Source organism: Phragmites australis, chromosome 16 (genome assembly GCF_958298935.1).
Source record: "Phragmites australis chromosome 16, lpPhrAust1.1, whole genome shotgun sequence".
Taxonomy (NCBI): Eukaryota; Viridiplantae; Streptophyta; class Magnoliopsida; order Poales; family Poaceae; genus Phragmites; species Phragmites australis.
In genome coordinates this window covers 27,598,302-27,623,767 of record NC_084936.1, presented here as the reverse complement: position 1 = coordinate 27,623,767, position 25,466 = coordinate 27,598,302, and the positions used below count along the sequence as shown (strand labels likewise).

Genomic DNA, 25,466 nt, shown 5'->3' with positions numbered 1-25,466 from the left:
CAAAATCACACTTACTTTATATCGCTTTATCAAAAATCTACACTTCTTTTGGTTTAACTATCATAAAACTATATTTTTATTTTTCTGTTTCACAAAATCACACTTACTTTATATCGCTTTATCAAAAAACTACACTTCTTTTAGTTTAACTACACTTTTCTTTTTTTATTTCACAAAACCACACTTTTCTTTTTTTATTTCACAAAACCACACTTAATTTGTATCACTTTATAACAATATTATAATTCTACTACTGTGAACAGATCTTTAAAAAATAGGCTACATGTCATACTTACAGAATTTAGCCCCATCATTTGCTGATATAGCCGACTACGCCATGTCATAATTACTTACTAAGTTAGCATATCATACATAGCATTTGAGTTTCTTCTCTTAGAAGCTAACAATCTGGTATAAGTTGAACTACTAGACACGAAAAATTAGCGTTGGTGGGAGTTGGCATGGCACCATTTAGACGGCTAAATGGATACAATAAACCTAGTATTTTGTAATGACCTTCTTAATAGTTGTAGAGCCTTTATTTGTTGAAAATTTCATTGTTACATGATTAGTCACTTGAGAAGGATCATACAGATGTTTATCAGATAGAGGTTTCTTGTTGACAATGTTTGGTTATGAGGATATATGATCAAGAAAGGCATGGCATTGTTCATAACAAGTTACAATAACTTATAGCCATACATTTGGTCTCATTGTTTTTTTTCTCTCTCTAGTATTCAGCTCTGCGGACAAAGGTAATTCCATCTATCGTCTAGTTGGTGTCGCAGAGCACCGTGGCACCGACTCCTTGAAGACAGGACACTATGTTGCTTACGTGAGAGCAAGAAGGCTTGGAAATCAGCAACAGCAGAGCAGCTGCTCTCACTCATGGTTTTGTGCAGACGATGATATCATCAAGGAAGACTCTCTAGAAGAAGTTCTCAAGCGTGAGGCTTACGTTCTTTTCTATGAGAGGGTGGAAGGCTAAGACACGTCTCGCATAAGATCCCACGACTAATCAGAATAACAGTCACCAAACAAGCAGATGAGTGAGATTAGCAAACCTTCTTTGGATTGCCAAGGATTCAGTCAGTGTACATACAGACTTAGGCTCTTGATCAAGTCCATTTTTGTCGCAGGGCTTCAAATTTACTGCATCATGTACTTTGTTTTTTGAAATACTGCAACGTGTGCCGATTTGGAGCTTTTGGCTGTTCTTTTTATCAGGCTGATTCATATCCAATTGTTTGCCTTTTAGGATCAAACTATGAGCAGAGTGGGGCACCTGGCATTTGTCAGATTTTGTAAATTGGTCATACAGGCCCTGGTAAGGTTTTGTTGGATGGTACTGTTACATCTAATGGTGCACTACATTACATTGTGGAAAATTTAGGACATATGTTTCAGCGTTAATGCTTGGTTATAGAAGCTTTTTGTTGGTGTCACTTAAATAAGAAGTTGGACAGTCAATTATCTGTTTCAACCATATCAAGGAAAAAGTATATCCATTTTAATCACTTGGGCACTGAAGGCTACCATTCTTCTTTGGAACGCCCAATGATCCTCACAATTTCATTTTACCTGACTCTACTTAGTAAATGCAAAATCGTCAGACATTTGTCCATTCTGAGACGTTGTCTGCCTGAATGCAAGTCTTTCAGTCGTGGTCAGGGAACATTGCTCTGTTGGAAATTTCGATTGCCGGAAATGCGTGTGGTACTTTCATTTGAACAGGACCGGTTAAAGAGCTCAACAGGCGGTTTTGTCTTTCTTTCTTCTGTTCTTTTCCTACTAACCTTTTACCCAGTGTTACTACCGCAGTTTATGTGCTGAGAAGCAAGATGTTACTGCTGTTAACTGTTGACAAGCGTGCTCGAGGTGCGTGCAGCCAGAACTGTGACTGTAGCGAGGGCATGAGACGAATCCTGGGCTGTCATCATGGTGCCAAATGTTTTGCACTGCAGGAACCAGGAAGTGACGGCGACTTGGAACTTTCCTTCCTCGCCGATGCGATAATGTCGCTAGCTCCTTGTCCTTTTTTGTGTCTCGCTCAGTCCCTCCACTTCGTCTTGCCCTCCTTTTTCCCGATTACGATGGAACAGGCGAACAGCCGCTCTCTCCTTGTGCACAGCCTTTGGAAATGCCAGTCCGGCTGCTCCTGCGTCACTGGAGAGACACGCACAACGGCTCCAACTGCGCGTATCGGCACCATTCGGCACACGGCCCAGACAGAGCTCCTACCAGACCAACAAACTCGGCCGCAGCAGCTGCCGCGCGCAGCTTTTCAGGCCTCCTCCGTTGCGGATCATTCGCGCCGAGATCTCGGCGTGAACTACCATCCGCAGCCGTGCCCGTCGGATGGTCGACTCCGCAGTCCGCCCCGGCCCCGGGCACGGCAACCGCGGCACCCGACAAACAGCACCCAATTTACCTCGGAAGATCCCGTATTTGATGAAGTAGTAAATTTTAATGAATCCTGTGTTATAAAAGATCATCTTATACATACCTACTCTTATTTTTCTCTTCAATCCAACCAATAGATTACAAGATAAATAACATGAATAAAATCTTATAAATTTTTTTAAAACAGTATCATATAGATTTTGCTTTCTCACTTACCCCTCCTTCTCGCTACTTTTACAAAAGATCATCTTATACGTGTTTATTTTTTATTTCTTTCTTCAGTCTAACTATTAAATTATGAGGTTAATAATAAGAATAAAATCTCATAAAAAAAATTTAAACATTATCGTATAGATTTTGCTTTCTCGCTTACCCCTCCTTCCCGCTGCCTTTATTACCCCATCCCTCCTTCCACTGTGCGCTGGTGCTACCATCCACGCCGCGAACCCAAGCGGCAACCGAACCGAGACATCGGGGAAGGAAAGGAAAGCAGGCGCTGGCACGCAGAAACCCCGCAAAAACTAGCCATTTCTGCCCAAATTCCGGTGTTCCAGCGGGGAGCGCACGCCCCCACCACTGGCTCCGGGATTCAAAGCCCCGCACCGCTCCCCGGGCGCTTCGCTTCCCTTGCCTCGCCTTGACCGGGCTCGGGTGGGCGAGCGGCGAGGCGGGCTTGGTCGAGTTGGTTGGTTGGTTAGCGCGGGGGAGGAGGGGATGGAGGGGAGGGTGCTGCGGCGCAGCGTGACGCTGGCTGACCAGCTCGCCGCGGTGGGGCCGGCGGTGGCGGTGGGCCCCGCAACCGCCGCGGGGTCGTGCAACCTTCGCGACCTGCTCAAGCTCCGCGACGAGGACGACCTCGCGGCCGGGCGCCGGGCGGCGGTCACGCTCGCTTCCGCCATGGCCGCCGAGAGGCAGATCTCGTTGCCGGCGTCGTCCTCCGCCGCCGCCGCCGCCGCCGCCGCGGCCCGCACCCTGTTCGACATCATCCGCGATGACCAGCCTCCTAGCGCGGGCGCTGGGGCCGGTGACCCCCTCGTCCGCCGCGCGGTGCCCCTGCCCGCCCCGAGCACGACCTCCCCGCCGGCGTCGACCTCCGCTGAGGCCGCGGATTCTTCTCCTCCTGCGGATCCGCCGAGCCAGCTGCCCGCGGCGGAGGAGGAGGAGCAGGGGGAGAGGGTCTCCCTGATGGCGCTGCTGGAGCAGACGGACAGGCAGTGGCGCGCCGGCGCCGGCGCCGGCACTGCCACGGCGCGCGAGGAGGATTTCCCGGCGGCGGAGGCGCTGCTGGAGGTCGAGGACGACGCGGAGCCGGAGGCGGCGGGCAAAGGGGTGGTCGCCGGGTGCTGCTGCGTGTGCATGGCGCGGGCCAAGGGCGCGGCCTTCATCCCGTGCGGCCACACCTTCTGCCGCGCATGCGCCCGCGAGCTCCTCGCCGGCCGCGGCCGCTGCCCGCTCTGCAACGCCGCCATCGTCGACGTCCTCGACATCTTCTGACCCCACACCCTCAGCTCGCCGCCGCCGGCGCTGCCGGCACCTCGTCCGGCGAAATGCGGTCGCCGCGCGCGCAAAAACCGCCTCGGATCGGCTAATCGGGTGCGCCCGCGCCGCAACCGAGATAGGATTCAGACGCCAGACATAGATAGATCTCTCCGCCCATCTCTTCTCTGCCCAGCTCTTGTGTTATTGTGAAAAGATTAGAACTTGTTCGACTTTAATTTGAGTGCCATATCATCTGTTGCAACTTGCTGCAAGAGACGAACTCAACATTTCGGTGTTGCGCTGCATATTTCTCTCCTCGTCTCGCATCCCAAATCCATAAACAATACTGGATCAAGCAATTTCTTGGTTCTTGCATGAACCACTGAACCAATTAGTCAGAGCGAGCTAGGAGAGTACAGTGGCTGGTTACAGTAAAATTGGGTTTGACCCGAGATTAGTAGTACTGCGACAGCGATCAATCTTGAGTAATTACACTCTGCTGCTGCTAGTGCAGCCAACAAGCACGCACTGTTTGAAGATCTCAAGGGATCAAGATACTCTACGCGTGGGGTTCTAATAATTCGTGCTCCACTCCATTCCGCTCTGCATTTCCACGGCATGAACTCATTTGCTACTTCTAGCTCTAGCTCCCTCCATGGAGCGCCTTGCATCAACATTCTCAAGCTCCTCTTTCTCTTCGAGATGTTGAACGTTTCAAGTCCTGATTGCATGCGTTATGTCACGAGTTAATACAAGAAAATCCATGAGATAAGATGAGGTCCCATGACACCGACTGATAGATATAGATGGATGGAGAGACACAGCTTGTTCGTCAACTTTGGAAATACGTTTTTGTATGGGGATGCTATATTTCAACAGTCTAAACTTTTCTTTTTCTTCGGTTGATCAACATCGTCCGTCCGATCTCCATCTGACACATCGGATTGTTTCTTCTATCTTCAGCCAAACCACCGCGCTCTCTCTTCCTCGCCGCGTCACATTGCTTGTTCTCCCACCTCGCCCACCCGCCTTCGTCTACAGTGGAATCCCTTGTCGCTAGATCTATGTCTGCTGTCGCGCTAACCGCTCTATTTTTGTCACCCTCGTCACAAATCCCACCCATTGCTTGCCTATCACCTCGCCTCGCTGCACCGCCACGTCGCAGTCCACCGTCGGTCCGGCCGCCACCTCAGTCTTCCTCTAACCTCTGGTGAACCCAAACCCTAACTCCCTCAATCTTGTCGACACCAACACGTTCACGTGGGCGTCTTTTTTGTATCGGTCGTGTCGTCACCTGTGTAAGCCACTCGTACATGTAACACGCACAACAAATACTAGGGTATTTCATTAGCACGCGTAGCAGAGTTGTTTTATCTTGGGTGCACCATCTGATTAGCCTCGGTGATGCCGACCCAACGATAAACGAAATCACCTGTGTCAACCTATTCCCCCCCCCCCCCCTTCTCGTAAAGTCATAATGGGGCACACACGCGGATGGAAAGGAAGAGGGGTTGGTCGACGGCACCTGTCAATGCCCGATGCCACGATAGGTGGAGTGGCACGGCCGTATCGACGCCGAACAATAGCTTGCGTGTACCCTTATCGACTTCTCATACCTAGGTGAATTTGGGTTAGATGAGCGGCTCACCTCCTCGGCCCCAAATGTTGTACTCAGCTTGGTTGGGTGAGGAATGTTTAGATGGGGAAACCGCGGCCTCACCCACTGGACCAAACACTTGCAATTGTCGACTTATTGATTAGCGAAAGATGGGTTTGGTAAACTATTTTTAGCATACCCTATGCAATTAAAACCATCCCAAGAGAGTCCTTTCGTGGACGCGAATTTTTTCGTGAAGGGATTTTTGTTCCCTTCAATGTTTTAACGGTTTCTCCTTACGATTTCTGTCACGAAATGGTTTCTAAAGTTATTTCTTCTAGGACGGGATTCTCTCTTCTTTTTCATCATGAATCTCTTCGAAAAGAAACTGTTAGAGATAAAAGAAAATAAAAAGAATAAGAATGGGAAAGAATCAGAAAAAAAGAACTAAATGAGGAATATGGTTGGATGGTCTAACGACCTATGTTGGTGTGGATGGTTAAGCTAACTTGAGCATCGCAGCTTGAATATTCGGCCGATTTGGACACTTGCCCCGTTTACTGGTCAAAATGCAATCATCCAGGTGTGGCCGGAATCTGCTGGTTCTCTGTGCAGTATATAATATTACTTTCGGGAAGCAATCGAGCACGCGAACTTATCTGTTCATAGTCTTGTCATCGCGGGCCGCCGGACAGCGACGTGAAGGCGTGACGAAAGCGTGGGGGAAAAGCGGCCAAGGTTCGGCCGGGGCGCTGCGGCTGCATGGCGCTCGCGGATTTGGAAGGTTGCGAACAGAAGCTTGGCGCGGTGCCGGCGAGCAGAGGCGGAGCACGCGAGATTCTTGGCGTGCGGGTGCGAGCTGCGTGCCACGCGCGCTCGTGTGGGGATGGGGAAAGAGGCAGGGGGAGGAACGTGGGGGAGATAGATCTGCCGAGCATGACGTTTTGGGGGAGCGGGCTCCTATGCTATTCCGAGAAACTCAATTTTAGATTGGAGATATCTGTTCTTTTTACTAGAGAGTACATTTTCTAACATTATAACTAATATGATTTTTTATAATTTATAGAAAAAGAAAAGCAAATACTAACTTTGAAAAAGAGATATAAAGAGTTAGTACTTGTAAATCATTTTAGTATCTCTTCCGTGCGAAATATAAAAAATTGTGAATGATAGAAACCGTATAAATTTTGAGAAGTGTAATATCCACTAGCTTCTACGAGAAAGAATCTTGGTTTTCTCTTTAGTTAGTGGAGATGGTTTTCTTTAAAAATAGAAGTTGTGTGATTATATGTGAGATAGTATGAATATATACCAGGTTTCTAAAAAAACAGCCACTTGTCTAGAGTTGAACTGAAAATTAGGAGGGGATTTATAGCTCGTTTGGTTTGCGTGGCCGCATGATCCGATGAAAAACCCGAGCGTAACAGCTCGTTTGGATGGCGTCGCAGGACCATGCCGTCTTTCGCAACCAACGCAGCAAGTCTTTTTCTCTGGATCATGACGGTTGATCCGGCAAACCAAACGCGCTGCAGCGTTCTGTAACATTGAATCCGGATTTACTCCAAGTCCAGTCCTACACACACATAATGACATAAATATAGTACTGGAGTTTATCATTGCTTTCCAAAAATAACTATAATACGGTCATTCGGGTACTCGACAAACTTCCTCATAGAAGGTCATTTTTAAATTTAGATTTGCTACGTATACCAAGAAAACCAAGGTTGCTTCAGTGAGAAATTAAGAGGATATTTGGGGATCAAACTTCACATTGGCCTATCCCACAGTGTTCCTCCAAAGGAATATAGTGAGTATGTCGATTGATGAATACTATAAGCGGGGATCCTGAGGGACCCTTTTTGAGATTCGGCCGGAGTTGATCCTGGATCTACCTTGTAAATAGAGTTAATGCGTGCGTGTGGGACTTAGGCGGGACGAATGATCGTCAGCTAGTAGGAATAAATATGCCAATGATTTAGACAGATTCAAGCCATACGGATGTGTAATACCCTACTTCTGTGTGTCTAGTGTATTATTAATGCTCTTGGAATACCTTTCTCTGGATCTTTGTGTTGCAAGGTGCTGCTGTTCTAAGTTTTGCGAGCTTTCTCAGCCTCAAGTCTCTAACTCCGGCCTGCCTTCTACGAAGTGCTCCCCTTTTTATCTACGGGGAGAGGCTCTTTAAGGAGTGTTCAGAACGAGAGCACAAGTTCCCATAAACAATAAATGAAAAAATAACCATCATTAGTCTACAGTTGATATTACAGAGGGTTAAAAATGCGCCCCTTGGATGGTCCCGTCGGTCTTTACGCCTCAACTTTAGCAGGTACAGGGGGGCCCACCGGCCAGCCACTGAGTATCCTCTCATGCCCGTCCGATCAGAGTAGGTCTGACACGGTCTAAAACAACAGGGCAATAGGCGATAAGCCTCGAGCCCATCGAAGATATCTTCAAGCCGTCTTTCTTTATGGGCCCCACGAGGGAACATGCGATGGGACCCATCGCATTAATTATTCTCACGCCTTCCTGCCAGGCGGTGGCAGGAACTGACATACTCAGTACGACAAGCGTGGGGGGAGTAGTTAGACGTGACTGTCCATGCTCCCCCCTTAAATACAACATCGAGCCTCCCACCGTCCGACACCTCATCGTGGAGTCCTTGCGGGGTCCACCGATAAGGGGTTTCTCGGTTCCCCGGGGAACTCTGGGTACTCGGGGATCAACTGTTCTTAGCCCTGAGCACCCCCTCCCGGTCCTAGCCCTTCTTGGGTCCTCAGTGAACTCTGGGTGCTCGGGGACCAACTGTTCTTGGCCCCGAGCACCTCCTTCCGGATCTGTCTCTTCTCGGATACTCGGGGACCAGCTGTTCTTGACCCCGAGCACCTCTTTCCGGACTTGGCTTTTCTCGGACCTTCAGGGAGATAGTCCCCGAGGGAGGGTGCCATGTGGCACTACGCTGTCCTGGCCTCGGGACTCGGGAACCCCCGGTTCCTGTATCACCGACAGAGTAACAGTCCCAAACTCGTGTCATAGAAAAATCTCACAATTATTTGGAACATAGAAATCTCATAAGAAATAGATCAATTATAGCATTGTCTAGGAAAAATTCAGATGTTAGAAACTAGCCTTAGGATGACCGACCAAACTACTGTTCAGAATGGTCATTGGTCAAAAGTGTACTCCCAAACCCATCAAACATATATGACTTCTCTATTATCACTCTACTATCCAAGGCTAGTAACCTTGCAGATAAAGCTTGAATCTTGCAGTAAATTAAGGTGGCCAAACTCACTACACACTTGAGCCTTTTCTTGGAATTCTGCGCATAACCACGTTCCGTGCATTATGATCCAGTTATTGGTACTCCCTTCGTCATAAATGCGTGTTATTTAAAAAAAATATTCAGTTAAAGTTTAAAATTGTGACTAACAATAATTTTCAAAATATATAGTCTGAAAACCTTAAAAATCATATGTATATATTTGTTTTAAAAATACTTTCATAATATCACAAGTTTAATAAATTTTATAAATATATTGTAATAAAAATAGAAATTAAAACTTTATATTGAAGATCATGTTTTACCTAAAATGATATGTATTTATAACTGAGGGAGTACAAACCAACATGCTCATCCTATTGTTCTCCTCCCCATGAACGCATAATTCGTTGCACTGTGGCTGTGTTTTGGGGCTTCTCTTTGATCAGAGGAGCAGAAGCTCCTTCAAACATATGGCTTTTGGATCTGAAAAAAGAGGGAAGAAAACACCTACACGTCGTGGTCGTTCGGGGAGGACTGAGCTGAGCGACAGACGGGTCACCGACGCGACGCGACGGCCCACGAGTCCATCCGCTTCCTGTTGCTTCTGCCGTGTGTTGCTACACCTACACAAGAGAAAGCAAGCCAGCCAGTTCGATCGATCATGCATCGAGGAGATCGCACGCCGGCCGGCCGGTGGTTGCGGATTCACCGCCCTGCCCAGCCGGATCGGCGACAGGATCTCTCTGTTCTGTGCTTGTCCCTCTGCCCCTGCACTGCACTGCATCTCTGCGTCCGCGTCTGCATGGAGGCCGGCGGCCGGCGGCGAGGCGCCAAGAAGAAGTGAAGCGAGAGCACGCGGCGCGCGGCATCGGATTCCATGTGTGGGCGAGCGTGCGGGCAATGCATGCGCCCCATGCATCTCCGTCAATCATGGCCCGTTGCTCCTCCCCGGTGGCAGTCCCATCCTCGCCTGCCTTTGTCGGAGCCTAGCTGCAGGCTACTGCTCCTACAACTCTAGTCTAGCGTCCCCTCGCTCCTGCTGCAGTGCAGTGCTGCCAACTGAGCTCGTGCCAGGAACCGAATCACTGCGTGCATCGCGAGGCGGAGCAGACAGCAAGCTCGCTCGCGCCTTCCTTGTGTCAGTGTCAGGTCGATGCTCCATCGACCACAAGAAGGCTCGCAGCTCCTGCGGCCTGCGCCTGCCATTAACTGTGAGGTTGATGTGTGTAAGTCACTCAGCTCAGCACTTGGGATCGACGGTATTCATCAAGAACGCATTCATCAGTCATGTGTCGAAGCAAGTCAGCAACGTAACCCGTAAAAAATCCTAGTACATGCATGCATGAGTCGTGGAGGCATGCAGATCCTTGCCTTTAAGTAACAGCAGCAGCAGCCGTAGCACTCCGTAGCAGATCGAACTATGGGAGCCCATCCTGCTGCCTGCATACCCAAGGACTGAAAGGAGCTAGAAATTCACATCACTGAAGCCTAAGCTTGCATGTACCACATGAGGCTGATCCGGATCGACGTGCCTTCACTACACAGCATGCGACGCTGATCCAGATCGATGCCTTCTCGTATCAATTGCCATGAACCGTGCAAAACTCTGGGGATTTCTGTTACATCCAACCTGCCGCAGGTATTTGATCGTTGCTCAAAACAGTCGCAGAACTCACTCACACAATTCCAGTCAGGATGCTAGTAATGACCAGAGGATTGGAACCAGCAACATTTGTATCAAGTATCAGCCCGTATCATTGCGCACCGACAGGTTATTTTTATACTTACACGCTGGTTTTGTTTGTGGTATGTGCTATAATGGCATGCAATATAGTTACTTTGGCAGCGGCATATTTGGACTGGGTTGTCAGGGAGCTCTCGAGCTGATTTGGATGAAGACCCACCATAATAATCTTGCTTAGGAGTTCTGTTTCAGATCTATTTGTTGTCTTCATTTGGTTTGACACTTTGTTTCATCTGGTGTTTTGACTGTGTACATTCTTTTACCATAGAAAAACTATTATGTGATTGTATTACTTTGGTATAACGATAAGAGTTGAAAAAAAAAATCATTGCCCACCGGCGTTTCTGAAAATGAAAGATCGAGATCGTGTTTCTGAAGTATGCATGGTCCACATGATTTCAAGGCAGGGGGTGTGACACTGACACCTCCCATCCACCAGAATTGAAGCTCTTCCGGAGTACAGCTGCAGAAAGCACGTCATGTGCCGGCGCCAGCACGGGTCATGTCACCACCAGTTCCCCTCCCCTCCAGAGAATAAAATGCATTCAGTGCTATGCTTCGTAGGGCAACAGTGAGCGAGTGACCTCCAGTTTGCACGCCATGGCCGTGTACGACCGACGACACAGAGCAGGACACGGTGAGGACCAAGTGCAGAAACAAACGCAACACCTCCAAAGCCACCGTAAATGATGTGTTCTGGACTTCTGGTCTGTCCTGGGCGAGGCTCCATTTATTCATCTCCTATGCGTCATTTACAGTGATTTGAAGCCATTCAGTGGTACACCCGTTTCAGTTTTCATCGCCATGAGCTCGTGGGAAGCAGACGAGCTCCTAGGGGATCAGGTGGCGATAATGGCCGTTCCGTTCACTTGGAGAGCAGACCAAAGTAGGGGTTTTCCATGGCGGACACGACCTCGACTCCTGCGGCGTTGAGGAGCGCCATGTCGACCTTGTCCCTCGGCATGGCCAGGTAGCCGCTGGCGCTGAGCCTCTGGAACCCACACAGCTCCAAAAATTCTACACCGCCTGGCAGGCTACCCACCCTGTCCTGTTGGAGAGAGCATGATGTGTGATGAGTCGAAGATATTACAGGAGATCACAGCATTCTGAAATGTACGCGCATTGCGTTTCGTTTACCTTGAAAACTGGATTACTGAGCCGAATCCTCCTGAACTTTTCCTCTGCTGGGTTCTTCACTATGTTGACAATAATCTTCAGCAAAATTTGGAATGCTCTTGTGACTCTAGCACTGTCATCCTACAAATAAAGTGACACGCAAGACGCAACACGTTAGTCGGATCCTGGCGTCCCAAAAACACAAAGATATGATGCCTTATATGTTTGCATTTCTTGTGTACACGAGTTGTCGAGAAAACATATGAAAACCTGTCCTACACTAGTGCAAAATACAACCTAAGAAGCGAGATGCTGAATATGCCTGGAATACTAATCTAAATCATGGTGCAGAGCAGCAGAGGGACATACAACATTTATTGTGGTATTTGCAACGCATCATATTCAAAGTCGTCAAGAACAGTCAATAATCAATGCTTCTGTCTTCTGTTCCAGTTGAAATACTAAGAGCATGATGGATTACAATTGATATCTGCAACTGGGGGATCATTTTACCTTGTGATTCTTCTTCAGAGTTCGTAGACAGTCTCTTAGTTGCTCTGATGTTATGACACGTTCATCAGGTTTTACCTGAGCAGTTAAAAAATATGTGAGGAATGTGCTTGGAGGTTTCGCTCATGAACTGTAGAAGTGCAGTGGAAAGACATTAAGACCTTTGTGGGGGTTATGATCAGAACTGAAGCAACTGGATTTTGATTTTCCTGCGGTAAACCAAGCCTTCGCCTTCTTTCTGCCTGCATAGAAAGATATGATTTGGGCATCTGAGGTATATCAATTGAAAACTTTGGAGGCAAGTGCCAAACATAGTAGCTGAAGTGTAAGAAAATGATGTCATTTTTGTGATAGCAATCGTCGTTGACATAATTCATGGTTTGAAGGTAATCTTGACCATAGCCAATGGGAACTGCTTTGTTTAGTTAAATACAAGCGGTGCATAAAACACTGAGAAAGGCTGTGATATTGCATCTAACTGTGGAGATAACATATAGTGACAACTTTGCAATATGGAAACCCAAGATAATAAAAAACTATTAAAACAGAATATATTGGATGACATCATAGTGTGCTGCAAAATTTAACAACTGTAAGAAACACTGAGTTGTTTGTATAATTAACCAGGGATTCTCTGAATGCTGCAAAAAATTAACAACTGTCTCCTCTGAAAGTCGGTTCCTCTGAAACAAGATGGATTCAGGTGTAAACTCCTACAGAGAAATTCTCATCTACTAGCATATCAACATACCAGCTATCCAGGGATTCTCTGAATGCTGTAAACCCAAGAGAAGGTTCATTGCCATATAATCCATTTGAACTGCAAATAATTTGGGGGGGGGGGGGGGGGGGGTTATCCAAATCTCAAAAAATAAAAATCAACCAGACCTTATCATCTGCTATACGCTGTCGTATTCTCTCTCTTGCTCTTTTCTCCTCCTCTTGATCTGCTATCCGACTTTCCATCATGCTGCACTAAATAAAAATATCACATCTCCAATAAGCAATTTTAAGTTGGAAACAGCATATGTGAGATGTATATGAAACAAACCGCTTTCTTTGATTTTCCTCAAGAGTTCTCTTTGCTTCCATAAGGTCTTTAGCAGCTCGAGTTCTCTCCCTCTATAGAAACAACAACATAAGTTCACTTGATAAGAACATGTCCACATGATATATTTAAAATATATTGTAAGTGTTATGATTATGATTTTTACTTTTTTAACAGTATGAAAAGGTCGTCATACCTTATCATCTTGTAACTGATTTTGTGTTCGCCTTCTTTTTCTTCCTTCCTCATCTCGTTTTTCCTTATACAGTGCTAATATCCTGAGAAGTATAGGAGGGTTACTGCCTTCTTGAGGTGATAAACAAATAGCAAGCACCTCAATAACCATATCTATCCAAAGCAAGATACGAACCTCTTTCTGTCTTCTTCCTCATTTTCATCTGCATTTAGTTCTCTTTCCAAGTGGGATAACTCCTAGAGGAAAGTTTGGGCGTGACACAAAATATTACAAAGTATAAAGCAATAATTCTTGATTGGATGAGACAGAAAGACAAGATGCTGGTAAGTGGCAGCAATGCCCTGAATTATAATAAATTGGTGAAGTGAAATCATTCAATGTTGAAAGTTCAATTATATTCCAACCCTTCCTCCATAGCTTAACACTACGTGAAAAACATACAATGAGACATGAAATTAGTGGCGGGTCGTAATATAATTTGTCACTTATGATAATAGTAATAGGTTGTAGCTGTGACCTATCACTTATCCTAGGTCAGTCATAAGTGACAAATTAAATTGTGACCCGTCACTTATTACCAGTCGTAAATGACAGGTCATCCTAGGCCAGTTATAAATGACGAGTCAAGTTGCGACCCGTTATTAATGACCAACTCATCAGTGACGTGTCAAATGTGACATGTCACTAATGATGGGTTTGATGAAATAGAGCGTATGAAAGAATTTTGATTAATCAATCATTAGATGTATTAGTCAATCAATTTTCTATCGCAACTTACTTAATTTTTTTGCTTATATATTAAATATATATAGCATGATGATATAATTTTTTATTTTTATTTTATTTTTTCTCATATCGGCAACACTAGAATAGGAATAATTGTATATTTATGCTTAAATTTGATGTAAGGTGTGGCGGCTATGGACACAAACGCGCATTGCGAAAACGGTGCATAAACTTCAGGGGGGCGAGAACACAATCTTCCAGGCCATTTTTGGCCTCGAAAAATTTGCCGAACCTGATGAAGTAGGGGAGAAATAGATGTAACTTTTTCTGTAGATATCCGTAGAGTTAAAAAAATGTCAAAATCAGAGTTCGTATACAAAAGTTATGCCCGATTTACCCAAGACGCGCCAAATCACCTATTCGGTAATATGGTCATAGATGGCGGGTCATAACCGTGACCCATCGCAAGACTCTCACGGTATTAACGATCAGTTGAGCACGGTCTCACTGAGTCAGCCCGGGTTCGAGACGCGGTATCCTCTTAATGAAATCTTAGGAAGACGTCATCCCTCTCGGTGCTCATTTTTTAATAACCGTGACACATCACCTATGACTGATTAGCTGATGAGTCACTGTTATGATCTGTCACCTATGACCTTTAACAACGAAGGTTAAAAGGATAAAATATATGTTTCCTATCACAACGACATGATAGCTAAGGTGTTAAGGTGTACGCACGCGAGGGGAGATTGCGGGTTCGATTCCCACAAAACGCAAAGACTGAAAGCGATTTGAAAAATGACGTGGCTTGTGGAGTATATGTGATGGGCTCTGTGTTGGGTGGCTCAAGTAATTTTTTTTTAACTCTTTTCATATAAAAAAAACACGAAAAAATCATAAATGGCGGGTCACTATTATGACCTCTCACTTATGAAGGTAATAAGTAACGAGTATGATTGAACATAAGTGACATCTCAATTTGTAACTCATCACCTATGATTGAATTGGTGATAGGTCTTAACCCATCACCAATGACGACTCATCAGTGACATGTTCAGGGTGACGGATGCGGAACTCATCACTAATGACGGTTACCACCCGTCACAAATGATCTTTTTTTATGTAGTGTAAGCTCTTAGCTAAATTTGTTGGTGCATGAAACTCAACATGGTAAGAAATTTGATAGGAAAAGTTTGAGATACCAAAATTAGGAAGAAACTAAGTACCTTCTGTCCTCCAGTTTCAGTCCGTTCTTCTGGTTTCCGCTCCGGCGCAGAAGCGCTGCAAGACAAACATGCCTATAAATTTTATACTGCAATAACATAGCAAATGAAAAAAATGCAACCAGTAAATGGAGTTACTCGAGTATATAGGCTTTTCATAATGGATTCATGGATGATGTTTCTTATCTCCATTCGCAGTTTGGAACACTATCATTTAACCATTACATGTGACTTGCCTGATTAAGCCTTCATTTTGCATTAAAGGTATACCATACTGATACTGGAAAAGATAGGATAACTAATACAACACTAATCACTTCTAATTTCACTTTCCAGTTCCTGACAACAGAAGCGTAAAGTTAGCAAGTGGGCAGGCGGAAGGACAAGTTTTCCCCCACATAACTGTTTCAATTAAATGAGAATGACAGATAACAAAAGTTCATGTGACATCCCCAAGAAGAAAGCTTTTCTTTCATAATTTTGAAAAGAAAAAACTTTTTACTTGAGGTCCACCAGAGACCCCGAACTTTAGGTAGTGTTATGCTGACATAGCACACTGTCACCCAGACGACATATGCTGAGGATTGCAGATTGCTCAGTTGAGGTAGGTTTTAATATTGTAACTTAAGGACTGATGTTTTTTCTTGAAATAGTACTCTGATACTTTCTATAGCACATCATATATGAAATCACTTAAGGAATAAAAGTTAACCTTATTCCTTGAACGTCATTTCTTACTTCATTTGATGTATCACCGCATTCAATGCTGATTTCTCTTGCAACCTAGACCATTCAAGGGAATACTCAGATCAAAATGATAGTAATGTTTCACATGACAATGGAACCTGGATCCCATAATAAAGGAAATATACTAATAGTAGTAAGTAAAGAATACTAAATATTAAGTATTAACATGCAGGTTGCTTCAGATTAACTACATTGGAAAAGGTTTCAAGCTGCAACCTCAGACCAAACAATTTGAGGTTATGTATATTTACAGGGTAGCTCCCTTTCAAAATGCATGAAGTGAAAACTTCTTATAGTTTCCTCTGTTGAGAATAATATCAGAACACAGAATACTACACACGAGAAAGGGTTTCTGCTAATGAAGAATAGCAAAGTTTGAGATACCAAAATTAGGAAGAAACTAAGTACCTTCTGTCCTCCAGTTTCAGTCCGTTCTTCTGGTTTCCGCTCCTGCGCAGAAGCGCTGCAAGACAAACATGCCTATAAATTTTATACTGCAATAACATAGCAAATGAAAAAAATGCAACCAGTAAATGGAGTTACTCGAGTATATAGGTTTTCATAATGGATTCATGGATGATGTTTCTTATCTCCATTCGCAGTTTGGAACACTATCATTTAACCATTACATGTGACTTGCCTGATTAAGCCTTCATTTTGCATTAAAGGTATACCATACTGATACTGGAAAAGATAGGATAACTAATACAACACTAATCACTTCTAATTTCACTTTCCAGTTCCTGACAACAGAAGCGTAAAGTTAGCAAGTGGGCAGGCGGAAGGACAAGTTTTCCCCCACATAACTGTTTCAATTAAATGAGAATGACAGATAACAAAAGTTCATGTGACATCCCCAAGAAGAAAGCTTTTCTTTCATAATTTTGAAAAGAAAAAGCTTTTTACTTGAGGTCCACCAGAGACCCTGAACTTTAGGTAGTGTTATGCTGACATAGCACACTGTCACCCAGACGACATATGCTGAGGATTGCAGATTGCTCAGTTGAGGTAGGTTTTAATATTGTAACTTAAGGACTGATGTTTTTTCTTGAAATAGTACTCTGATACTTTCTATAGCACATCATATATGAAATCACTTAAGGAATAAAAGTTAACCTTATTCCTTGAACGTCATTTCTTACTTCATTTGATGTATCACCGTATTCAATGCTGATTTCTCTTGCAACCTAGACCATTCAAGGGAATACTCAGATCAAAATGATAGTAATGTTTCACATGACAATGGAACCTGGATCCCATAATAAAGGAAATATACTAATAGTAGTAAGTAAAGAATACTAAATATTAAGTATTAACATGCCGGTTGCTTCAGATTAACTACATTGGAAAAGGTTTCAAGCTGCAACCTCAGACCAAACAATTTGAGGTTATGTATATTTACATGGTAGCTCCCTTTCAAAATGCATGAAGTGAAAACTTCTTATAGTTTCCTCTGTTGAGAATAATATCAGAACACAGAATACTACACACGAGAAAGGGTTTCTGCTAATGAAGAATAGCATTGTTAATAAATAACCTACCAATGGTAGCTGATCAATGTCTGGGTCACTTTCATGTTCTAGAAGCCAGTTTACAGCGGATTCAAGATTGGAATTACCTGACAAAGACATTTGATTATATATCCAATTTATTGAACTAAGTACTGAAGAAATATAGTGAATATTTATAAGAAATGTGTTGCCAGAGCTTTACAGCTCAACTGTATAATTTGCAACTTTTAAGAAACAACATATCTATCAATTGCCATCAATGAAATAGCTAGTGCGCACAAATAACCATGGAAGGATGGGCAGAAAGCCACAAATATAACTTGTACAACCATAGAAGGAACCAAATGTCCCATAGTTATCTTTGGTAAAAACAGTGTAATACAATAAAGATCTATGCCTAGTAAATTCGTTTGAAATAGACATACCAGAATAGTGGAGTGCCCTAATTGAACGAACTGTTGGGAATCCCATGACTTCTAGTTCACCAAGCATTTTCTTGTTAACTTGTGGGGCAGCCATCGCTAGAACATAGGTGAATAAAAATAAGCACAACTAGGGAACAGAAAAGGAAGAAAAATTAAGTAGCCATGTGGAATATTTTAGTTCAGTTCAACTAGATGTTCCACGCGGCCAAGAATTAGACAAAATAGTCATGTAAGCACAAACAATTTCAGAAGTTACCGGTTAGTGAATGTCCCAGTGATCTTATTAATTTCAGCTCTCTTTGAAGAGATCTATAGGCAAATACTTCTGTTTTATGTCTAACACGAAGCTATAATTTTCTGCCATTCACATTAGAACTAACATATCTGTAGTATCTGCAACCTGCGAGGATGTTAATCTTAATAATTAGTCTGTTAGCCTTAACCATTATACCTGGTAGAATAGGAACACCACAAACAGCTAGCCTGAAATTATAGGTTATAATGGAATGGTACAAGAACTAGAAAGTGGGAGCAATGGAAAAGCATAGGATCTAAGAAGTTTGATGAAGTAATTCACAAGATTTTCAGGTTGCATTGAAATTTTGATGACAACAATTTGATGAAATGATGAAGTGAAATCTTACCTTTTCAAAGTTCTTTCCTCGCGCTGTAACTCTGGAGCCAAGTTGGTGTAAGAATCCTCTATATGTAGCGCACAGAGCAATGCATTACTGCGAATGGAAAGGGAAGCAGGAAAATTAGCTGAGGAGGATTAGGACTTTGCTTCTTCTTTACTTCATTCTTGCCTTTTCTTCGCAGATGGCTCATTTGGTTTTCTCAGGAGACTCGGGTGACTTCTTTGTTCCTGCAGTTACTTATACCTTTCTTGCCTCTTAGGATTTCCCTCTTGGATCAAAACCCTGCTCACAACTGGATTGCTTCCTTTTGTTTGGGTTACAAACTCGTATAAATCAAGTCACTAAAAAAATCAATTACACAGTAATAAAGTGCAACGCTAAAGTTTACTGTACCTCAAGCAAATTACTGTGCCAAAATGTAGGATGCTGCTATCCGTCAGGACGAACCTGGAAGTGTTACTTTATCAAAGGTAAAGGTGCAGACGAACCCATTATTAACATGATAAATTTTAGAGGAACGCCCTTGAAACTTATTATCCACAATTTCTACCTCATCCCTTGAAGGTGGCTTATCCCTGCAGAAAATGAAAATAAATAAGGAAAAAAAACTTGAAGGTTATAAAAAGGGAAAACTATCTAAAAAAAATCAGTGGACTTCATTAGAAATAAATATAAACCTAAATGTATAAATAAAAGGGGGAAGGAAGATCACAACCTCAGCACGCAAAGAACGAAATTTGAGACTCCTGGGGAGATCTTTTTGAGCTTGCTATTTGGTAGATACTTCAAAAGATGAGTGTACGTAATCTATATTCATTTGCTTGAGTAATGTGACGCTGTTGCAGCTGCAATCCACACGTTCGATAAGGCGTTAAGTGCCATCACCCGTAGCACTTGTTTGTGATCAATAGCATCAGAAGTGCAGCGGATTGTGTTGTCCATGGAGCCCCATATATCTAACGGAAACACAACTCTGCATGTCCTTATGCATATACGGTATATCTCGGTCATCTATCATTTCCATATGATACCCATCAATCTATTGATTCTCTCATTTATTCTATAATTTTCTTAATATAAATAAACGGTTCTTATAAACCATACGTTGACATACCCTAGTAGAATTTTCATGTTCTATATTCTAGTGATATAACCAAGCAATGTGAAGTGCCTATAAGCCTGAAAGGCATCCATGCGCATAAAAGTTTTCTACCGAAATTCTTCTTGCAGAGCCCCCCAAGTCTGTGGCGCCACCATCATCAAGAAGGACCAGTGCCCTCTTTCAACTGAGAACCTGCATTGGTTTTATGACTTTTATCCAATGAACCCAAAAACTTACAGGCAGAAGCGTTTTAAAAAAATCAGCATTTTCATGTGCCCTATGCTTAATCCATAAGCAAACGAATTCACAACTACGAAAGTGCAGCATCCTAAACTTATAGCAAAATACAGTTCAACGATGCGTTTTAGAAGAATACATATGTAACTAGAAATGAATTGGTTTTTTAAGGCGGAAAAACGTCAAGATGGGTTGTTTAATCTCAAACCAGTACGAGAAACTTTCTCAACCTTCCAAGTTCCAACTGATGCGTAGTCCACAAGTGCTTAGATCCACAAGTCACACTCTAACGAACTAGGCGCAGAGCCAGAGACCAACGTGAACTGTGCCTGTGCGGTCTTATACATACCTTAAGCGGCCTTGGCCAAATGGCACGCAGCATAAGCTTTTCCCCAAGAAGGAAAGCGGGCATGCTCGTGAGCTCGTCGCCGCCGGCTCTTGTAGTCTTCGTTTCACGAGATGCAGTGCCGCAGTGGAAGCAGAGACATCAGCCCCACGCCGCCGGCCGCCGACCGCCGCCGCCATTGATTCTGGAGCCCAAACGGTTGGAACGGCAAAGGGGGACTTGGACGAGTGCGATACTACGAAGTAGCTCAAGGGCCATTTTGTGAAAGTATACACCGGTCACTTTCCCTCGGCCTCGACCGTTTAGTCCTGATCGGACGGTTCCCATGGACCCAAATTGATCGCGATTATTCTTCAACTTGTGCGTTTGGTTCAATGGACTAGATTGGATGGGATAGAGTTATTTAAGGTATGTTTAGTTGTTCGAATGTTTTTGTTTTGGCTTATATGAGTCATGCAGGTTAAATTGAGTTATGCCGGAGAGATACAGTAGGGTATGTTTGTTTAGTTGCATGTGCTCAATTTGGTTGAGAAGATATTGTGTTTGGTTATCTGTATGAGTATATATTGTATTACACATAAATTCACTTTTTATCAAATAATCTAGGGTTGAAAATATTTTTATAAATTAATATATCACAGGATAAGAATATTAGTGATTTTTTTATGATTTTTAGAGAATTTTAATTAAATATTAACTTAGTCTTTTTGATCAAACTAATTAAAATAGGTTGCTAATTAGAATTTGAAATCTATAAGTACATTCAGATGAATCCTTTTAAAATAGATTAATTATAAATTATAGAGCATATAGAAAATGTTTCTTCATTTTTAGAGCACGTAAACCCCACTGTCCAAATAGGTGAGGCGTGAGACAAAAAATATACGTGTACTGTTCATGTGACCTCACCTGTCATCTGCTTGAACGGGAGTTAGAGTCACGGACGAGCACTAGTAGATGAAACACGGATGGACTGGTCCGGATTTTTTTTTCCGAGGGATCAGCTTATCAGGTTTTAAGAGAATATCCTTTAAAAAAAGGTTTTAAGAGAATATTAGATCATCGTGTCCATCCTGGCTCACGAACCAACAGCAGACAAGCTCAAAAATTTGGATGGGACCGCTCATCCATCACTCATACATCGAATCAAACATACCCTTAAGTACAATTTTGATAGACAGCACACCAAACTTCTGTTACACAGGAACGCGCTGCAACGCTGCGTCACGCACCACATTAAGGCTCCCACCTATCTCCATTGCCTCGAAGAGAGTTCCTCTCACATAACTACACGTGATATCGCTTCCGACACGTGAGACAACTCAATAAACCGCACGTACCAGCAGCGATATCACGACCATACAGTTACATAAAAAAAACCCTTCCGTTCCGCTCCCTTGTGGTTCCTCTTTATTCTCTATCTCCCACAGTCATCTTCCGTTCCCCTATTCTCTCTCTCCCTCCATTCTTTTTTTGTGAATTGTTTTCGTGAAAAATTCTTCCAAAAAGCTTTTGAATATTTTTCTATTTTTTACCGATTTCCTTTTGCTGGATTGATTTCTTATGTTCATTTTTGAATTTTTATGAAAATCTTTCACGAAAAAGTTTCCGTGAAAATCTTGCGTGAAAGTTTTTTTTTAATTTTTCATAAAAAAAGTTTCTGTTCATTTTTTTTCATGAAACAGCTTATGTGAAAAAAATCATAAATATAAATAGCCTCAAGTCTCAATTGACACGAATCTTGCACATCAGTGGAGTTAATTCTGCAAGTCGATGATGCAGTTGCACATATCCAAGATCAACTAGTTGTCTAGCTACTACAAACGGCTAAGGGTGCCGCTCAACTGGTAGGCAGTGATTTCGAAGACAACGCTGATAGTATCTTTTTCCGCGGGCCCTGTAAACATGAAAAAGCTACCGAATGAATATGAACAAAAAAATTGAAGTAGACTGCAAACAAAACGAATAGCTGGGCAGTATTACAACTGACACTATTGCAGTTTTGCATAATTCATGCAAATAGTACAAAATGGAAGGGAAACAAATTGTGGATGTGCACCTAACAGACAAACCAATATTACCAGAAACATCAGATTACTCCGTGTTGAAATTCATATCAAGTTAGCTGAACCATCAGCCAGCACGTTTGTCATGAAATGAAAGGGCCAACTGATGGCGTTAAGGTTATAAAACAAAAGTTGCACATGGGAATAACCTATTTCACTTTTGCTTTGCTTTGCTTTGCAACGAGAAATATTAGGACAAACATGACATTGTAGAACTCAAATACTGTTTGTGGACCACTAATGTTCCGATATTATCAGCAGAATATCTTTAGTACACAAGTCTTCAGAGCAATCTGGCCCTTAGATTCACAGAAGAAACGCAGCTTAGGGCATTTACTATTTAGACCATTTTGATTCATTACCCAACAAAACCTCTTCTACCAATTTATATTTTAAATTGATTCCGCTAAAAAAAGATCACTTATTTTAGCAAAAGAGAAGTATCTCAGCCCATTTGGAGAAAGAAGAAAAGACAGCAGACCAGCTTCTGAGAACATGATAAAATAATTTAATTTAGGTTCTTGCAGTACCATGGGAATTCCTAAAGACTTCATATCTTCTTCATTCATGTGAACCAGAGCCTTCATATCAACCTGAAAAATAATTAAATGAGTATATATTAGCAAAGTTTAGTGGCACATCCACGATATGAAATTACCACATGAATCAAACATGCCTCTTCAGCCAGGAAATTTATCAGATACTTCTCAAGATCAAGAGACTTCAGTAAACTGTCAAGGGATGCATCAGCCTGCACATTTCAAATAAACAAATTATTGCAGCGTTCAGTTCAGAATAATTAATGATGCAACCGAAAATGTAATCACACGAGAGTCTAGACACGGTTAATCGTGCATTGCTACGATGCGAGACTAGATAGATGAAATTTGGAATTCAACCATACTAAAGAGGTAGCAAGTTAATCTTCTATAAGACTAAACCTAAAGGATCAGAATACAGAATAAAACATTAAATTATCAAGTGGTCCATTATATTCACAGCAAAATAAATAAAAGGTAACCCATAAGAGTAGAACAAATAATGAAATTGTAATAGTTGATTGGGACAAAATCTTGTAAGAAAAGATGACATAAAACCTTCAAGGCCTCAACCCTCTGACCTTTTCCTGGGATTGCTTCTGTGCAGATGGTGCTGGTGTGCCGATTTTCTTAGTGACTGGAGGAGCAGCAATAGGAGGGGGGTCTCTCTTTTTAACAGATTTGTCGCTCTTAACAATCTCTTTTACAGGCTTTGGGATCTGAAAAGTACTGTTAAGTTGAGGGCGCTGGACCCCAGATAACTTTTCACGAAGATCTGGAACAGATGATTTCTTCACAACTTCAATGCTTTTCTGCAATTGAGATTTTTGGTTTGATTGAAGACTTATGGAAGTAAGTCCAGCTGAGCAATGCACAATAAAAGCAACATATCGACAGTAAATCATCAGACGGAAGCATAAATAAAGGATATGCACAAAATTATCCAAGCAATGTTCCTTACAAGAACTTTGAATTCCTCCAGAATCCTTATAAAGCTCACGTCTCCAAGTCCAATCAGCCTGGCAGAACCTGTAAAAATCCACATAGATTGCATAAATAATAGCACTGTTCTCCTTCTGAATAAACTGGGACATATGAACCAACTGATCACATCAACAATTTGTGGTTCTGAGAAAAGGTGAAAACACTGCAGCCATTCAAGCATTGCATGCTTAAAGATGTAACTACAAGTGACACAATAAAGGTATCGCCAGTGTATAAAATATAAATGGTTCTCAATTTGCAGGTAATGTTTTCACAGCAGGGATTTCCCTTGCTGTATCCACCCCACCCACCCCACCCCCCAATCCTTCAAAAAAATTGCAGGTAATGGTCAGCAGCAGCAGCAACCAACATTGTTGTGCATCATGTACACGCACTGTTCTGTGCTGCCAATTAGTTCTAAAACGTATTTGGAAATAATGCAATTCCAAATGACCACCGTTGATCACATCTGCGGGCTTGTAGCCCGGCGGCAAAGCCTGAGGGAGAGGCCGAACCGGTCATGGGTTCGATCCCCGGCCTCCCACGCCCCTGGTCTCCAATAAAGGCCATGCAGATGGGGTCGCACTGTTAAAAAAAAATGATCACATCTGCGGCAGGAGCAACAGTAACACATCATTTCTTCTCTGTATGATGAATCACACTATGGACCACAAGCATTGCATATACTAGTTACTGATTGGATCCCACATAGAATACACCTGATGAAATCAACTTACTGAGACAATATCTAACCCTTTCAATTCAGGCATTAAGCTACCAGCATCATGAACCAATGAACCATCTAATTTTCAAGGCCCTAAACAACATTTCCCCAACAATCTCCATCCGATTACCGATCCAGGCTAGAAGTTGCAAGCATGGAGTAGTGCGGAAACGGCGAAACAAGCAACGATTTGAACCGAGGACGCACCTTTTTGCGTCGTCAGGTCGCGAGCGGGAGCTGCCGCCTCCGCCGCCCGACCCGAGGCGGTCCATGACAGAGCGCTTCCTCCCGGAGGACCTATCGGAGTACATCGCGAGGGGGGCGGAGGCGGAGGCGGGGGCTAGGGAGTGCGTAGGGTTTCGTCGGCGGGGAGGGGGAGGAGGACGGAGAGGGGGGGAAGCATTCCGTGGACAGAGCCGGGGGCAGAATGGCAACAGGGGAGACCAGGAGGGGTTTTTTAAAAAGTGTCCGATCTCTGAAAGAGACAGTGCGCAGAAATTTTTTTATTTTTTTTATTTTTTTAATAAACAGTTGTAAATATATGCGTGAATCTAGATTTGTAATTTTTTAGAACGAATATATATATTTGCAATTTTTAAAACTCGCATATTGATTGGTTTTATTTGGGTCTGATACTTGAGCAAAATAGGCCCAACATTAGATTATGGGTTTTGGAACATTTGAGGCCCACAGTCTGGCACTAAATTTAGCTAAGGTCGAGTTGGGCTCAAACAATTGAAATTCTGTCCATGCCCATTTGCACAATAACAAAAAAAAATGCATTCCCCTTAAAAAAAATTGCATTTCTGTGCCAACGGGTTTACCAACCGCAACCGTACGCTT

General features: G+C 43.1%; 3 protein-coding genes across 16 annotated transcripts; 1 reads left to right on the top strand and 2 right to left on the bottom strand.

Moving 5' to 3' along the window:
- Positions 1 to 2,814: 2,814 nt before the first annotated feature.
- LOC133896482 (uncharacterized) lies at positions 2,815 to 4,191 on the top strand. Its single transcript, XM_062337101.1, has one exon. It carries the CDS (start codon positions 3,118 to 3,120, stop codon positions 3,895 to 3,897), a length of 780 nt encoding a protein of 259 aa, XP_062193085.1. The 5' UTR covers positions 2,815 to 3,117; the 3' UTR covers positions 3,898 to 4,191.
- Positions 4,192 to 10,802: 6,611 nt separating this feature from the next.
- LOC133895615 (uncharacterized) lies at positions 10,803 to 20,551 on the bottom strand. 14 transcript variants are annotated; one of them, XM_062336060.1, is made up of 20 exons: positions 20,314 to 20,551; positions 19,341 to 19,919; positions 19,176 to 19,200; positions 19,019 to 19,084; positions 18,794 to 18,929; positions 18,632 to 18,718; positions 17,988 to 18,083; positions 17,593 to 17,669; positions 17,168 to 17,238; positions 16,460 to 16,514; positions 16,017 to 16,087; positions 15,308 to 15,362; positions 13,530 to 13,591; positions 13,356 to 13,437; positions 13,163 to 13,233; positions 13,000 to 13,081; positions 12,273 to 12,353; positions 12,115 to 12,189; positions 11,623 to 11,742; positions 10,803 to 11,533 (listed from the first exon to the last, which is right to left on the bottom strand). In XM_062336060.1, the coding sequence occupies exons 7-20, from the start codon at positions 18,079 to 18,081 to the stop codon at positions 11,351 to 11,353; spliced, it is 1,179 nt and encodes a 392-aa protein (XP_062192044.1). In that variant the 5' UTR covers positions 18,082 to 18,083; positions 18,632 to 18,718; positions 18,794 to 18,929; positions 19,019 to 19,084; positions 19,176 to 19,200; positions 19,341 to 19,919; positions 20,314 to 20,551; the 3' UTR covers positions 10,803 to 11,350. The 14 variants fall into 14 exon arrangements, with proteins under 14 accessions (XP_062192044.1, XP_062192046.1, XP_062192041.1 ...); XM_062336062.1 differs by having other exon boundaries at positions 18,794 to 18,917; positions 19,019 to 19,072; positions 19,839 to 19,919; XM_062336057.1 differs by having other exon boundaries at positions 18,794 to 19,084.
- Positions 20,552 to 22,013: 1,462 nt separating this feature from the next.
- On the bottom strand, positions 22,014 to 25,044 carry LOC133896484 (uncharacterized). Its single transcript, XM_062337104.1, has 6 exons — positions 24,831 to 25,044; positions 23,877 to 23,944; positions 23,497 to 23,777; positions 23,053 to 23,127; positions 22,907 to 22,969; positions 22,014 to 22,207 (listed from the first exon to the last, which is right to left on the bottom strand). The coding sequence occupies exons 1-6, from the start codon at positions 24,932 to 24,934 to the stop codon at positions 22,151 to 22,153; spliced, it is 648 nt and encodes a 215-aa protein (XP_062193088.1). The 5' UTR covers positions 24,935 to 25,044; the 3' UTR covers positions 22,014 to 22,150.
- Between the last annotated feature and the right edge of the window lie 422 nt (positions 25,045 to 25,466).